Source organism: Prionailurus bengalensis, chromosome A3 (assembly GCF_016509475.1).
Source record: "Prionailurus bengalensis isolate Pbe53 chromosome A3, Fcat_Pben_1.1_paternal_pri, whole genome shotgun sequence".
Taxonomy (NCBI): Eukaryota; Metazoa; Chordata; class Mammalia; order Carnivora; family Felidae; genus Prionailurus; species Prionailurus bengalensis.
In genome coordinates, this window is record NC_057354.1 from 49,759,828 (window position 1) to 49,774,956 (window position 15,129).

Genomic DNA, 15,129 nt, shown 5'->3' on the forward strand with positions numbered 1-15,129 from the left:
TCATGGCAACTGAAAATGCTTTTTTTAAAGATTTTTTTTTCAACGTTTATTTATTTTTGGGACAGAGAGAGACAGAGCATGAACGGGGGAGGGGCAGAGAGAGAGGGAGACACAGAATCTGAAACAGGCTCCAGACTCTGAGCCATCAGCCCAGAGCCCGATGCGGGGCTCGAACCCACGGACCGCGAGATCGTGACCTGGCTGAAGTCGGATGCTTAACCGACTGCGCCACCCAGGCGCCCCTGAAAATGCTTTTTTTAAAGGAACTTCAATAAATGTTAAATTTTACAATGAGTTGATTTAGATAAGGTGTTTGCGTAAATAATGGAATAGTGGCACATAAACATGGCAGGAAGGCAGGTAACAATGGGACATGCTGCGACAGAAGCTGTCCCTGACACCAAGAGGGAGAGTGTCCAATCCCAGGCTGCTTGGCCAGGCAGTGGAGGATGGTTTGCCTAGCAGGGCAGTGTAGGGTCAAAAGTGTCCAGCTAATGCCAACCCAAGTGAGTGTGGCCACTGTGCACCATGCACTATGATACTCAAGTGATCCTGCCACTTCCCACACCCACCTGCTTAGAATTTGGCAGACTTTGGAACAATGTGTGTCTTCAGTAAGACCACCCTGACCATCATTTAGCACTCCCCTGGCATGTCACTTGCATGGGAACCACAGGTCAAATTCCTCCAGAACAAGTCCCAGAGCAGCAGAAGAGTCCACTCCAGGGCACACTCCTGTCTGCCAGCTCCTATGTGGCTGCAGAGCTGGCACCAGGCGCTGTAACCCAGCATGTGCAAGGAGACGCTCTGAGCACGATAGGACATTTCATGTGAACCGTCGGCAACTGGGCCACCACAGCCACACAGACAGAGGATGAAACTCCCAAGCTCAGTAGAGGCCAAATAGACTCCCAAGCTCAGGAGAAGCCAAATAGGTCCTGGCTGCTTGTGGATGTGTGTCCTCAAAGGACGGCAGAATTAGGACATTTCAGAAATCTGACCCTCACCTAACATGCATGCCATCAAGTCTATTCACCCAAAATCCACGTAAGACAGAAGGAAGCAACAACTTGACCTATAAAAATCCCCTGCCACCCACCTTCCAGATTCTGCTCCTTTTACAAAGTGCCCACAATGGGCGTAAGACCAGGAATGAGGAGCTCCTTTTGTGGGCACTCACCTTCTCCTTTGATGTCATGGGGGTAGCCAATGACAGCAGTCTCTGCCACAGCGGGGTGGCTAGCCTGTGCAGAACACAACAAGACAAAACATGCAAGAGGTGAACCGCCTGAGTCAGCACGCAAGTAAATCTGAGGCCTCAAAGAGGCATCCTACCCAAGGAGGCTGGGCCATTCTCACCATCGAGTCCTCGATCTCAGCAGTCCCCAGCCTGTGGCCGCTGATGTTGATGACATCATCCATCCGCCCTGTGATTTGGTAGTAGCCGCCCTCGGTCCGGTAAGCCCCATCTCCAGTGAAGTAGTAGCCTGCACCACAATGGGAGAATTCAGCACCAATACCTCTGAACCAGGACCCAGCAGGGCTCCCGTCCCTCCAGGAAGGATACAGTAGTACCCACACCCCAACTCTCTCTATGGAAGAAAGCCCTGAAGCCCCAGCTCTGCTGACCTCCTGCCTGTTTGTACTCCTGGCAACCCCTTGTGGAGACACTTCTCTAGATAGTGCCATCTGGCTATGTGCTAGAGAGAGGGCAGTGGCTCTGAGTCAGAATTCTGACCATGTCATAACCGCAAACGTTGGGGAGCAGAAGATGTACAAGGAGCCCACCCAAGCATCCCCAAAAGTGAGTCTCTTTCACAAGCTTGAGACTGAAGATGATGGGTTCCCACAGGCACACTGTGTATATAATCTTCCAACCCAACAACACAAAGCAAAGCAGGAAAAAAACAAAAAGTAAACCGGAAGAAAACTCACAGCCATCATGACAGTTTTCCAAAGTTGTTTCTTCATCCTTCTCTCTTAGTAGCCTAAGGCATGCACACCACAGGCCAGGCACTTTGGGCTCTGCATGCAGCCCCACTTAACCCCCAAGAATTCTTACCAGTCCAGAGACCAGGGGACTTAGGGAGGTGAAGTGGATGGGGGGAGGATTCCAACTCCAAAGTATCACTGCTCTACACTCAGTCATCATTTCCTTAAAAATGTTTTCTGAGCTTATGATTCCCAGTGTGTGCAAAAATGCATGACATGATCCACTTTAGCCAGCTCACCTGGGTAAGGCTTGAAGTAGGCTTCCATGAATCTCTGGTGGTCTCCATAGATGGTCCTGGCCATGCCCGGCCAGGCCTGGGACAGGCACAGAGCCCCAGAGACATCACCGCCCTCCACAACGTTCCCCTACAGACCCAGAGACACACATGTGAGAGAACTGGCAGATTCTGCTTCAGAAGCAAAAAACTAACATTCTTCTGAAAAATGATAGAGGGAAGTGCCAGAAAAATGCATGAAAACAGAAACATGAAAAATGACAAGGAGGCCCCAAGAGGAACTGCCTTTCTCCTCTGTAAGGAAGCAGCATGGAGAGGGCTTCCCAGAAAACCTAGGGCTCACCCCATGTGGCAGTTTCAACTGTGTCCTTGAATGCTTGCCCTCCACCACCTAAAAGAGCCTGGCACACGTGACGTGGGACAGCGAGCAGAGGAGGCCATGAAGGCAGACAGGAGTGTCAGGAGCTTGGCAGGGCACCCGTGAAGGAAGGAAATGCCTCTGCAAGGCCCTTACCTTCTCATCCATGAGAATTGGGACAATGCCATAAAAGGGTCTCATAGCCATGCCAGGGAGGATTTCTGCTCCTTCTTCCGAGGGGCGTGGGGCGATGCAGATGCCACCCGTTTCTGCAGGGAGAATGGGGAAGAAATGCAGGATGGGCCTAGCAGCTAGTGGAATGTTTATCGAGACACTGCCATGAAAGTGTCCATTGCAGACACACAAGTGCTCTCCCAGGGTGGGAGATGGGTGCTTGCCCCTGTCTGCTCAAGGAAATGACACAGTGATCCCAGTGACACAAAGACCTCTTTCTGAGGCAAGCCCAGACTTGGGTTCTGGTCCTCTCATCTGTAGAAACGAGATGGGGACCCAAGGAAGAGAGGTCACTCCAGCTATGGCTCTCCACAGGGATAGGGGCTTCCTCCCTTCATCCATGGCTCTGTGGGAAGGGGAAGAACCCACCTACTTGCACAGGAAGATGGAGGAAAAGAACTGCTTCTGGGCCAGTGCCCCATCCCCCATACCAAACAATGAAAAGTGATGCTCACAATTCTGTTCTCACATCTCTGGCACTTCCCTCTATCAGCCTGCATGGAAATGCCTCACAAGACTCAGATGTAGGGAGTCTCTGTCCTGAGCCTTCCCAAATGGAGGAGAACAGAGCTATTTGCAATACCTCACATTCTGGCTTCTTGAAGAATGAGACCACAGTTCGCTACATTTATTACATCAGTGGTGATCTCTTACTCCGAACAATACTCCAGAGCAGAGAGGACAAAGAAAAACAAAATGACACAGAAAAAAATGTGTTTCCCACTAAAATCTAAATTTAGACCCTGGTCCCTTACAGCAGGGTCCATCTGCATCAGATGTATTTGTGTTGGACACATGGACCCTACAGGGAAAATGAACATTTAGCTAAGCACCTACTACCTGTCAGCAGTAGGCAACGTGCAGCACTTCTATCATCTCTTTCCATCCTCACTGGGGCCTATAGTGGAGTGCCCCCATTTCACCAATGAAGAACCCAAGGCCCAGAGAAGTCATTACACATCTTACAGCTGCAAAAGGGCAGCCACACACTGTCTCTCACTCTAGACATCAGATTTTTCAACCACCACATATGCTGAGGGGCTGAAACATTAGTGGTGTTGGATGGCATTCACAGAGCCTCACTCACACTTGACCCTCCAAGACTCAGGCTCAGCCACATGTTCTCATATGCTGTCACATGCAGTGAGTGAGCCCTGCATCAGGTCCCCTTCTCCTCAGGGGCATTCTCACCTGTTTGCCACCAGGTGTCCACCAGCGTGCATCTGCAGTCCCCCACCACCTTGTGGAGCCACTCCCAGGCCTCATAGTTGATTGGTTCTCCCACTGAAACCACACACAAAAGGAAAAAAATGATATAATACACCTCAACAAAACTGAAAATAAAAAGGATAGGTTTTTATAGGGGAAACTGTTCTATAATTTTTCTGAAGGACATAAAAAGAAAATTTGAAAAAGCAGTGAGATTCAGCATATTTATGGCCATCAAAAAAATACAAATTACAACAAGATATTTTAGCCATCATGTAAAAAATTTTTAAGTTGGATAAAATGTGGGGGAACCAATAGCACATACACTATAGGAGTGTAATTTGGTATGGAACTGGGGAACAACTTGGGTGGTTCTCTTAATATTTAAAAGTGGAGGGGCACCTGGGTGGCTCAGTCAGTTAACTGACTGACTTTGGCTTAGGTCATGGTTTGTCATTCGTGAGTTCGAGCCCCACATCAGGCTTTCTGCTGTCAGCGCAGAGACTGCTTTGGATCTGCTGTCCCTCTCTGTCTCTGCCCCTCCCCCACTAGCATGAGTGCGCGCACTCTCTCACTCTCTCAAAAATAAATAATAAACATATTTTTAAAAATTGAAAAAATAAACATGCATACACCTGATACAACTACTTAGGAAACTGTGGTAGAATCCACTAAAGCTAAACACGTATATACACACACATGCTACACACACACACACACACACACACACACACACACACAAATGTGCTTGCATCCTATGACTCTATAGCCTGACTTCTACAGCAATGTCTAGCTGCTATGACCTCAATGTTTGTGTACCCCCAATATTTCATATGTTGAAATCTTAACCCCTAAAGATGATAGTATTAGGAGATAAGGCCTTTGGGAGGTAATGAAGCCCTCAGGAATCGGATTAGTGCCCTTGTAAAACAGACCACCCAGCTCCCCCCTCCCTTGGACCATATGAGGACACAGGGAGAAGGCACCATCTATGAACCAGTAAGAGGGCCCTCACCAGAAGACAATCGTGCTAGCACCTTGATTGTGAACTTCCCAGACTCCACAACTGTGAGAAATAAATCCCTGTTGTTTATAGTCATTGATGTTTTGTTATAGCAGCCAAATGACTAAGCTACCACCCTAATGAGATGCCCATACAAGGCTGGCACTCAGTCAGAACTTGCCAGATTAAACATACCGCTGCTAAAATAGTGAAATCCTCTCATGCTGGCTGTCTCTTGCTCAGGACCACTCACGTGCAGCAAGTAACCAAGGCCTGACCTGGCCAGGGCCTCCCATGCTGGTCACACAGGTGCTGGATGTTGTGTGTTTTGCCCCTGCACTCACCCATACCCACAGGGAGGCCAGAGGATACCATGCAGCACTGGCCCATACACTGAGGAACAGCAAGAGACAGAATATGCAAACACTGGGGCGTGACTACTGGACCACACCCAAGGTAGCCCCCACAGGAGGGTAAAATCAAGTTCTCAAAACATAGAACAGAGCCATATGGAAAACTGCATGTTGCTGAGTTACAATAAACATAGGATAATAGCACAGTTTGATCTTGTTCAGGGAAAGAAGACATTTCAGAACCGAGCTATGTCTTTCACAGTAATATAACTGTGAAGAAGGCATCAGAAGGTGCACAGGCAATGGGGTTGCCTGGAGCAGCGCCATGGAGGACATCAGCTTTCATTACCATGTTCCAATTTTTTTTTTTTCCCAGCAAGAGTATAACTATGTGTCACTTGTGAAGCTGAAAGTTAAAAAAAAAATTAAATGCAAATCTTGGGGTTAAAGTCCTAAGTAAACTAGATTCTGCTGACCAGTCAGATTAAATGAAGTCAATGCACCCAAAGCCTGGGCTGTGGGGGCTAATCCAGCCACACGGAAGCAGCCTGAACTGTGGAACCACAGTGGAGATCAGCACTGCACTGGCTCTGGTCAAGGCATGAAGCTTCCTGGTCCATGGTGCTACTCTTTTTTGCCGGTGTGAGAAGATGCCAAGTGCTGTTTACCTGCCTGCCAGCACTGCTTATTGATAACCGGGTCCCAGGGAAACCCCTGCAGGGCTCCACTGGTGGTGCTCATTACATGGCAGGAATGTGCCCATGAGACCAGCAAAATACACAGAGCCTGGCCAATCCTCTGTGTGTGCTCCCTGGTACAGAGTTGTTCTGGGCCTGATCCAAGAGAGGAAGTGGAGAGAGGACTACAGAAGCCTGTCTGGCCTAGAGGATGCCTGGCTGAGGCAGCTTTTGGATGGGACGTGCACCCCCACTCTAATGCAGCTACTGAGCATCTCCTTCTGAAATGCTCAGAGCAAATGCCTTATCACTGGGGGTCCTAGTGAGTCTTCCTTAGCAGATGAATCCCATGAGTGCATCTAGAAAATCAAACCTCCCTTCATCACTAACCTAACTCCTGGTCCCACTCAGGTGGCCTACAAATGGCACCTGGAGGATCTGAGTGAGTTTCTGTGGCCCTCTACTTGCCTTCAGTCCCCAAGCACTGCCCAGCCCAAAGTGCAGGGGCACGTCATAGCCCTTGTGATGTGGAGGGCAGGTCTTCTGCATCCATACAGCCCCCCAGTCAATACACACAGGACTCACACTCCATAGCCTAAACATGCCAAGAGAGGCATCTCAGACTCACCACCATCTAGAAAGGAGCCCAAAACACTTTCTGCTGACCCCACCTGGAAAATTCAAAGTACTTGGTCATCCAGACACCAACTGACCCTAATCACAAGGGAGGCTCTGAATAGAAGGGGGCTAGGCACATGAAAACAGGTCTCCCAGGCAAGGATCCAGGCCATCCTGGGTGGGAAGCAGCATTGCTGGGTAGCAACTGCCCTGGAGATGCCAGCATCTGGGTGTTGAGCCCTCAGCACAAATCTGAGCCTTGTTTCTGGCCCTGCAACTCAGCTTCACAAAGAGCAGTCAACCCTCACTGACCTGCTGTGTTTCCCTGTGTGTGGGCATTGGGATGCTGAGGATACTGATGGGTGTGACTTTTGGGAGCTCACTGCCCAGGGAAACAGTCAGCATGAGAACAGATATCCAAGTACAGAATATGGATTTGTCTGAGAAAAGAGAGCCCGAGGTCCAGAGCAGCCAGGGAACTCCACAGGGAGAAGGTGCACAGAGACGGACCTTGAGAGAAGGTTGGAACCCACACAGATGGAGAGGAGCACTATGGCATTTCAGGCAAGGGGAGTAGTATGAACCAGGGCCCTGAGACCTATAACAGCGCTACACACCTGTGCCACTGATGAGTGACATGCACATGCTGTCCTGAGCTCCCTTCCCTGTGGACACATTTGGCAGCAAGACACCCCCCTTGTGGTACCTGCCCTACATGCCTCCTCTGTGAAAAACCAAGATCCAAGTATTCACCCAAGGACCACAGAGGACCTCCCTGCCCTTGTTTTGCCTATTCACAACATGTGTAGGGGCAGAAATGAAATAAATCAGGAACAAGGAGAGAGAACGGGCATGGGTACCTTCCACCCCACTGGTATCATCTGAACTAACCCCACATCACCTTTCTCAGATGTTTCCATGTGACTTGGTGACATATATAAAAATTATAAATGGAGATAACCTTTGATCTCATAACTCCTTGCCTTGGAAATATCTACAGCAAGAACAGCACACAAGCACAGAATGATGTTTATTATAGTCCTTGGGACTATCCAGCACTAAGCAACAGAGGAACACCTTAGTGACCCAGTCAGCTCCTGCACTGCAGTCCCATGTGACCACTGAAGGAGGGCTTGGGCCACCTTACCAGGTTGGGAATTTTTCATAATAAAGATGAAGCACAGAACTCAGGCACAGAAACATCTGGAATATTGTGCTCCAGACTGTTATCACCTGGGGGCTCCAGGAAGCTGCTTATGGGCAGGAACATCTGCTTTCTATTCAGTATGGCACTGTTTGAATTCACCACAGCCATAGCCACACAGCTTTCATAATTAAAACCATCCTGAAGCCTGCACTGGCTCTGCCACATGGCACACACACCTCTCCAGCATCACAGCAGGCCACTCACCTGACCCCAGAGTCCGCAAGGAGGAGCGGTCGTACTTCTTCACCCAGGAGTCGCCATATTTCAACAATAGCCGGACAGCCGTCGGGGCCCCATAGAACTGATTGATCTTTAACCTCTGCACTGTCTCCCAATATCGACCTACAAAAAGGCCCAAGTTCACCATCAGTCTGAGCCCACTAGATAGCATCTATTCTAACTTATTTAGAAATCAGACAACAGTTACTGTGTGCTGGATACATGCAAACCCCTGTGTTAACAGAAAGGAATCCAACACCCATCATTGGGATAGGAAGGGAGCCCTGTGGCAATCATCACCCAGCACACCCCACATCCAGGGCTGGTGCATTTGGAAACAGCCTTCCCCTGGCTCTGGATGGCTGCATCCACGTGGTATATCCCACAAGATACAGCAAAGATTGGTTCAAAGGGATATCACTGTGAATTTAAAAAATAACCCATGTAGCACTAACAAAGAACTTATGTTCACACTTAGATGTCTCTGAGGTTGTGACAGGTGCTTCCCCTGGAATAGCAGTGGCCACAACTGAGTGAGCCCTGGGGAGCAGGGCAACTGTCCAGCACACACACACACACACACACACACACACACACACACACCTGGTTTCCCACAATCCCCCTCAACTCACCACCATGGCTCTACACACGGAGTGGGCTGAGCTTCGAGGGGTTGAAGTGATGGGCCTGAGATCACACCTAAGGTGTGGCCCTTAATCCCTCACTATCCCCCTACATAATCTTCCTAGGGTGCATCTAGTCCATCAGGAGGCTGAAGAGGAGCAGGGGAGGTGACAAAGAAGTTCTACACACATCATTATTAGCACTGTGGAATGCTTGGCAGAGCCACCACAATTCAACTGAATTATAACAAATACTTGGGGTTTTGTGCTGCCTGAAAGAGAGATGCCAAGGTGAGCAAGATGTGGGTCCTCAAAGCAATCTCAATTCATGGAGGTGGCTCCAGGACACACACAATGCTCTCTGACAGATGTCCCTGAAGGCACAGGCAGGAGAGCTGGAGAAAACCCCCCCTGTCTGTGGTAACAGGAGGCTGGCAGCTGGCCTGGGTGTTAAGGGCTGGATCTGGTCAGGTGGCTAGAGAGGGGAGAGGGACAGTGCTAAGGGGATGGCCCAAGGCACCCAGTTTGCTAGCAGGACAAGAACTCTGGAGTGGGTTGTCCCGAGACAGCTTCCAGTGACAAATCACACTCCCATCTACTGCTTATCTGATCTTACTGCAGACATGGCCCCTGGCCCCAGCCCACCTGGCAGAGCGAAAGGCCTGGCAGCTATGCCACGTGACCACAAGGACCACAGCCAGGACAGAGTGAGGGAATCTACTCCACCCTCCTGTGAACTTCTCCTCCTTCCTCAAGCTTCCTCCTGGGGACCCTGTTTGGTCCCCAGTCCTCACCAGCATCAGGGTAAACTGGGGTGCTCTCAAAAAGGACAGTGGTTGCTCCATTGCACAGGGGTCCATACACCACATAGCTGTGTCCTGTGATCCAGCCAATGTCGGCCACACAGCCAAAAACATCGCCTGGCCGGTAGTCAAACACAAGCTGCAGAAACAGGAAAAGAGGCTGTTAGGAGCCTGTCACCCCATGCTTCCATAAGTCACTAACAGAGTTCTATAAATTCAAGACACAGCTGCTCCCAGGCCACCAAGAGCAGGAAGAATAAGTGCACCGCCAGAGCTCCATGAAGCTACAGCAGTAACAAGACAGAGTTACTGCCACATACAACATGCGGATTCTCACAGATGACAGTGAAAGAAGCCAGACCCCAGGTGTATACTGTATGAGCCCCAACCCAGCAAAGCTTATCTGTATACTGGAGGTCATGCTAGTACTAGCCCTGCTGGGGGGCTGCTTGCCAGCGGCATGTCAGCGCCTCTGGGAGCTGGAGACGCCCCAAGTCCTGAGGCAGGTGGTGGCCAAGTGTGTATCCACAGGTCGAAGCTCATCTAGCCATATGTCCAAAATAAGGGCACCTTTCTGCATTAAGTTATACTCCAATTTCTTAAATCTCAAAAATTGCCAAAAAAAACAAAACAAAAACAAAAACAAAAACAAAAAAGCCAAAAAAAACAAGAAATGCCTCAAGCATCATCAGTTTCTGAGAGCCTGAGCAGGGAGACATGCACCTCCTGCATTCTTGCCACAGGGTCCAACCTGAGCCTGACCTACCTCTGGATACAAATGCCCCTTTGCAGGAAACACAGAGGTCAGAGGGACAAACCTCTGGGTGTTACAACAAAGTTGAAGGAAACGGAAGGGATAGAAGAGAACCAACAGGTTAAAAAGGCTTAAAAGACATATTTAAAAAAACAAACAAACAGTAAGCTACAGTATCAGGGGATGCATGTTGGGTGACTAAGCAAGAAGAGGGGAAACACGGGGCAGTGACACTATCAAAGTCAGGATATGGGGGAGGGGCTGTGGTTGGACAGGCCAGGAAGGGCTTCTGTGAGGCTGACAGGACATTTCTCCACTCCTTTTTTTTAAATTAATTTATTTAAATTCAAGTTAGTTAACATACAGTGTAGTATTCGTTTCAGGAGTAGAAGCCAGTGATTCTTCACTTATATACAACACCCAGTACCCCAGTGACATTGCACTTCTTTACTGAAGTGGGTTGCCTTATAATAATTCAGTAAGCCACACATAGGATTTGAGTGGTTTTCTGGATTCTATTCTGTATTCTCATCTATTTTGCAATAAAAAGATTTCTTTTAAATCTTTGGGCGAGTGGGTCAGAGTGGCTAAAATGAACAAATCAGGAGACTATAGATGCTGGAGAGGATGTGGAGAAACGGGAACCGTCTTGCACTGTTGATGGGAATGCAAACTGGTGCAGCCGCTCTGTAAAACAGTGTGGAGGTTCCTCAAAAAATTAAAAATAGATCTACCCTATGACGCAGCAATAGCACTGCTAGGAATTTACCCAAGGGATACAGGAGTGCTGATGCATAAGGGCACTTGTACCCCAATGTTTATAGCAGCACTTTCAACAATAGCCAAATTATGGAAAGAGCCTAAATGTCCATCAAGTGATGAATGGATAAAGAAATTGTGGTTTATATACACAATGGAATACTATGTGGCAATGAGAAAGAATGAAATATGGCCCTTTGTAACAACGTGGATGGAACTGGAGAGTGTGATGCTAAGTGAAATAAGTGATACAGAGAAAGACAGATACCATATGTTTTCACTCTTATGTGTATCTTGAAGAACTTAACAGAAGACCATGGGGGAGGGGAAGAAAAAAAAAAAGAAGAAGAAGAGGTTAGAGAGGGAGGGAGCCAAAACATAAGAGACTCTTAAAAACTGAGAACAAACTGAAGGTTGATGGGGGGTGGGAGGGAGGGAAGGGTGGGTGATGGGTATTGAGGAGAGCACCTGTTGGGATGAGCACTGGGTGTTGTATGGAAACCAATTTGATGATAAATTTCATATTAAAAAATAAAAATCAATCAATCAATCAATTAATCAATCAATCAATCTTTGGGCGAGTAAACCAGTTTCTTGCTGCCACAGATGAATGTGGAGAATCCCCAGGAGTCTCCAGACAGTATAGTGGTCTGGAGATGAGCAGGGCCCTGTGCAGCTGTGTCCCAAGGCAGGGGGCTGGGGGGATTATTTCAAGGAAGACTGTGGTTTCACAGCACCAGAGCATCAGGATGCCCACACCCAAAGCCCCACAGCATTGGGGACTGAAAGAATGTTTAATACAACTTGGACCAAATTGCCAAGTCTTTCTCTCCCTGCAGTTCTGGGAAGGGTAGCAAGTGCCTGGGCCAGCCATGCTCCAAAGGGCCTGACCCTACTGTATACCTCCAAAATCTCTTCACACCCTTCAGAGCCAACTGTCCTTATCCCCTAGAGAACCACATGTGTGCATACTTTCATCTATAGTAGGCTCAAAGTTTCTATTCCCAATTCTTAAAAAAAAAAAATTCTTATTGAAGAGAAATTCAAAAGATGGTCCCATGCCTATACTCCGACTGCTTTTGCTCATGTAGACTGGGTCCTCCAACAATTTTGGTAATTATTATTACTAAAAACTAATCTCTCTCCACGTTTACAGCTTCCCTAATGTTAACTTCACTGTAAACTGGTGGAAACAATTTGATCTACTCTGTGACTTTCTTGGTATTTGGTTTCATTAGCTATATTTTCCAAAGTATTTTTACTTACATGATGTGTCAATCCTTCAACCTTCCTCCCACCACCAAGAGCTGAAGAGGGGTGGGGTTTTCCAGTTGAGAACACTGAGGTCAAGAAAGGTTCTGTGGCATGCTCAAGGTCACCCAGCAGGCAGAAGACAACTGTTCTAATATGGATTTGAGTTCAGGTACTTGTCTGCTCAGCCTGGTTCGGTACAACATCTGTCTTTCTGCTTTTCAACATCGTTAGTCCTGGGTGTGAGTAGCTGCCAGTGGGACTGGTGCAGCACCACTCAGAGACTGTGTTATGCGCAGTGTGCATGCTTGCTACCTGCCTCCCAGCACCTGCTCCTCCCCATTCATTTCAGGAGATTCACCTCCCACATGACCAAGCCTGACCAGTGAGCACATTCCACCCCCATCCCTAGCCACAGTGACTGAGGCAAATGGGGCCCTGACTGCAACCAGGCCAGTGATTTTGCTGGCACTATGAGGCTCTTTCCAGTCCCTGGGAAGGAATGTGGTCAGCACAGAGGAAGGGGGCCAAGGCAGGAGAGATGCCACCACGCGGGACCAAAATCGGAGCCCTTCTTGGATGGGCCTGGGCTTGCTGGTCACCTGGCTACTCAGTTCCCTTTGCAGCTGGCACCAGCAGTGCAGTTTTGCCTTTTGCAACAGAGAGGTCCATAAACACTATCTTGAAACCAAATCCTACCTGGGAAAAGTCAACTACTCCCCAAGTAACCAGGGATGACACATTAAAACACAACCCCCACAACCCACCAATATTCAAATCAGTATCGATTTTTTTTCTTAAATGTTTATTTATTTATTTTGAGAGATAGTGAGTGCAAGCAGGGGAGGGGCAGAGAGGGAGAGAGAAAATCCCAAGCCAGCTCCATACTCAGCATAGAGCCAGATACAGGGCTCAACCCCACAAACCATGAGATTATGATCTGAGCTGAAATCAAGAGTCAACACTTAACCAACTGAGCCACCCAGGTGTCCCCAAATCAGAACTGATTTTTTAAATGCACTTATTGGAATAAAAAAAATTACATACCATCTGCTTTATAGGCCCTAAAGGATGGCCCACTGTAATATAATTGCCATATACTAAATTTAAGTTTCCTTACAAAAGTAAATCTTTTTCTAATTTTACTTTTAAAATGTGGCCCCAGGGGCCCCTGGATGGCTCAGTTGGTTAAGTGTGCAACTCTTGATTTTGGCTCACGTCATGATCTCACAGTTTGTGACATGGAACCCCATTAGGCTCTGCGCTGTCAGCATGGATTCTCTCTCTCCCTCTCTCTCTGCCCCTCCTCCCCCCAATCTCAAAATAAATAATTTTTTTAACAAAAAAAAAATGTTTTCCTTTCTTTTAACATCACAAGGAAAAAAAAGACCTTTTAAGTAGAAGAGAACATTTTAACATGTAATAGTAACATATTCATCTCTATAACAACTCAGTTGTAAAACATGAGTTTTGACATTTTTTTAGGGAGGGAGGGGCCCAGGATGGCCTCAGCACCTGGGCCCCTGAGCATCAGAACACAGCTGTGCCAGTGAACATGTCAGACCTGGGGAGGGCTCAACTCTTACAGAGCAAGCAGACAGCACAGACACAGGTGCAAAGGGGCTAAAGACCTGCAGTGAGTCTCAAATTTTCGATCCAGACTCTCCCAACAAGGACAGAACTCAGCCCCCATGCCTACCACTCGCTATGCCAGTGCTACAACTCACAACGGCCCTGCTCCTGAGCACACAAGAAGAAACATTAGCACCTCATGCATTCAGGCACTATGTTACAGCAGGAGTTCTAGCCCTAAATTCAGCCTCTCCTGGCCCCCTGCTTAGAGCCCTGCCCGGGAGGTGGGACACCCCGCACTCTCAACCTTCCCCACCAAGGCCCGTACCCTGTGCGTCACAGCGGCATACAGCAGGTAGCCCGCCTGCGTGTGGACGAGTCCCTTGGGTGTTCCGGTGCTCCCCGAGGTGTAGAGCAGGAAGAGCATGTCCTCACTGCTCATGCTCTCTGGAGCACAAACAGTGTCCTCCTTGGCCATTTCCTAGAAGGGGGAAGACACAAACAGCCCCATCCAAGGCAGTTACCCTCTGCTCCACATTCACCCATCCTAAGGAACACCTCTTGCCCAGCTGCTGCAGGCCTCAGCAGACCAGATTCAGTTCACCTGCTCTACTCTGCCCTAGTTCAACTCCAGATGCAGAGAACACAAAATAAAAGGATGGATCTGATCATTTCTATTCCATTAAGTGTTTCAGTATGTTTGTGGTATTTGAGCTCCATCTTCCCAACCAGGATGTAAGTCAGATACCATCAGATACCATCAGGGAACCCTGAACATTGCTGGGGGACCCAGGTTGAGAACCACGATCCGACAAGAATCAGACCCAGTTAACCCAATAGGAGTTAACCTCTCCTTAAACTGTACAATGTGAGACAAACCCACCTGCTCGAGGGGGATGTCCAGACGCCCCATGTGGACCTTGTTGTCCGTCCTGTGAGCCACCAGGACATGTTGGATGGTCGGGCAGTGCTTCACAGCTTCATCTACTATCTTCTTCAGCTCTACCACGCGTCCTCCCCGGAGTCCTTGGTTGAAGGTGATGACCACCTTGCACTTAGCTAATGGAGACAAACAGATATTTCTGGTCAGTTTCCTTCCTACTATGACTCTCACAGCCCAGACTGACAGCCACACAGTCCAGGCCTAAGAGTGTGATACACAAAGTCCATTCTTGAGTAAAAGAGTCAGCAAAATGTGGGGGGAGGGGGTCTGCCTGCTTTGTGATCTTCGTGCTCAATGCAGAAATGCCAGGCCTTTTCC

General features: G+C 48.4%; 1 protein-coding gene across 2 annotated transcripts in view; it reads right to left on the reverse strand.

The window, feature by feature from the left end:
• Positions 1–15,129, reverse strand: part of ACSS1 (acyl-CoA synthetase short chain family member 1) — a 67,655-nt gene that overhangs the window by 9,989 nt on the left and 42,537 nt on the right. Inside the window, exons 4-12 of one of the 2 annotated variants that reach the window (XM_043603023.1) lie at positions 14,752–14,927; positions 14,197–14,349; positions 9,524–9,671; positions 8,092–8,229; positions 4,012–4,104; positions 2,743–2,855; positions 2,232–2,358; positions 1,360–1,487; positions 1,181–1,244 (exon numbers count right to left, since the gene is read on the reverse strand). In XM_043603023.1, the coding sequence (XP_043458958.1) occupies positions 1,181–1,244; positions 1,360–1,487; positions 2,232–2,358; positions 2,743–2,855; positions 4,012–4,104; positions 8,092–8,229; positions 9,524–9,671; positions 14,197–14,349; positions 14,752–14,927 (1,140 nt within the window). The remainder of the gene's footprint in view (positions 1–1,180; positions 1,245–1,359; positions 1,488–2,231; positions 2,359–2,742; positions 2,856–4,011; positions 4,105–8,091; positions 8,230–9,523; positions 9,672–14,196; positions 14,350–14,751; positions 14,928–15,129) is intronic. The other variant, XM_043603024.1, reaches the window with a different exon arrangement.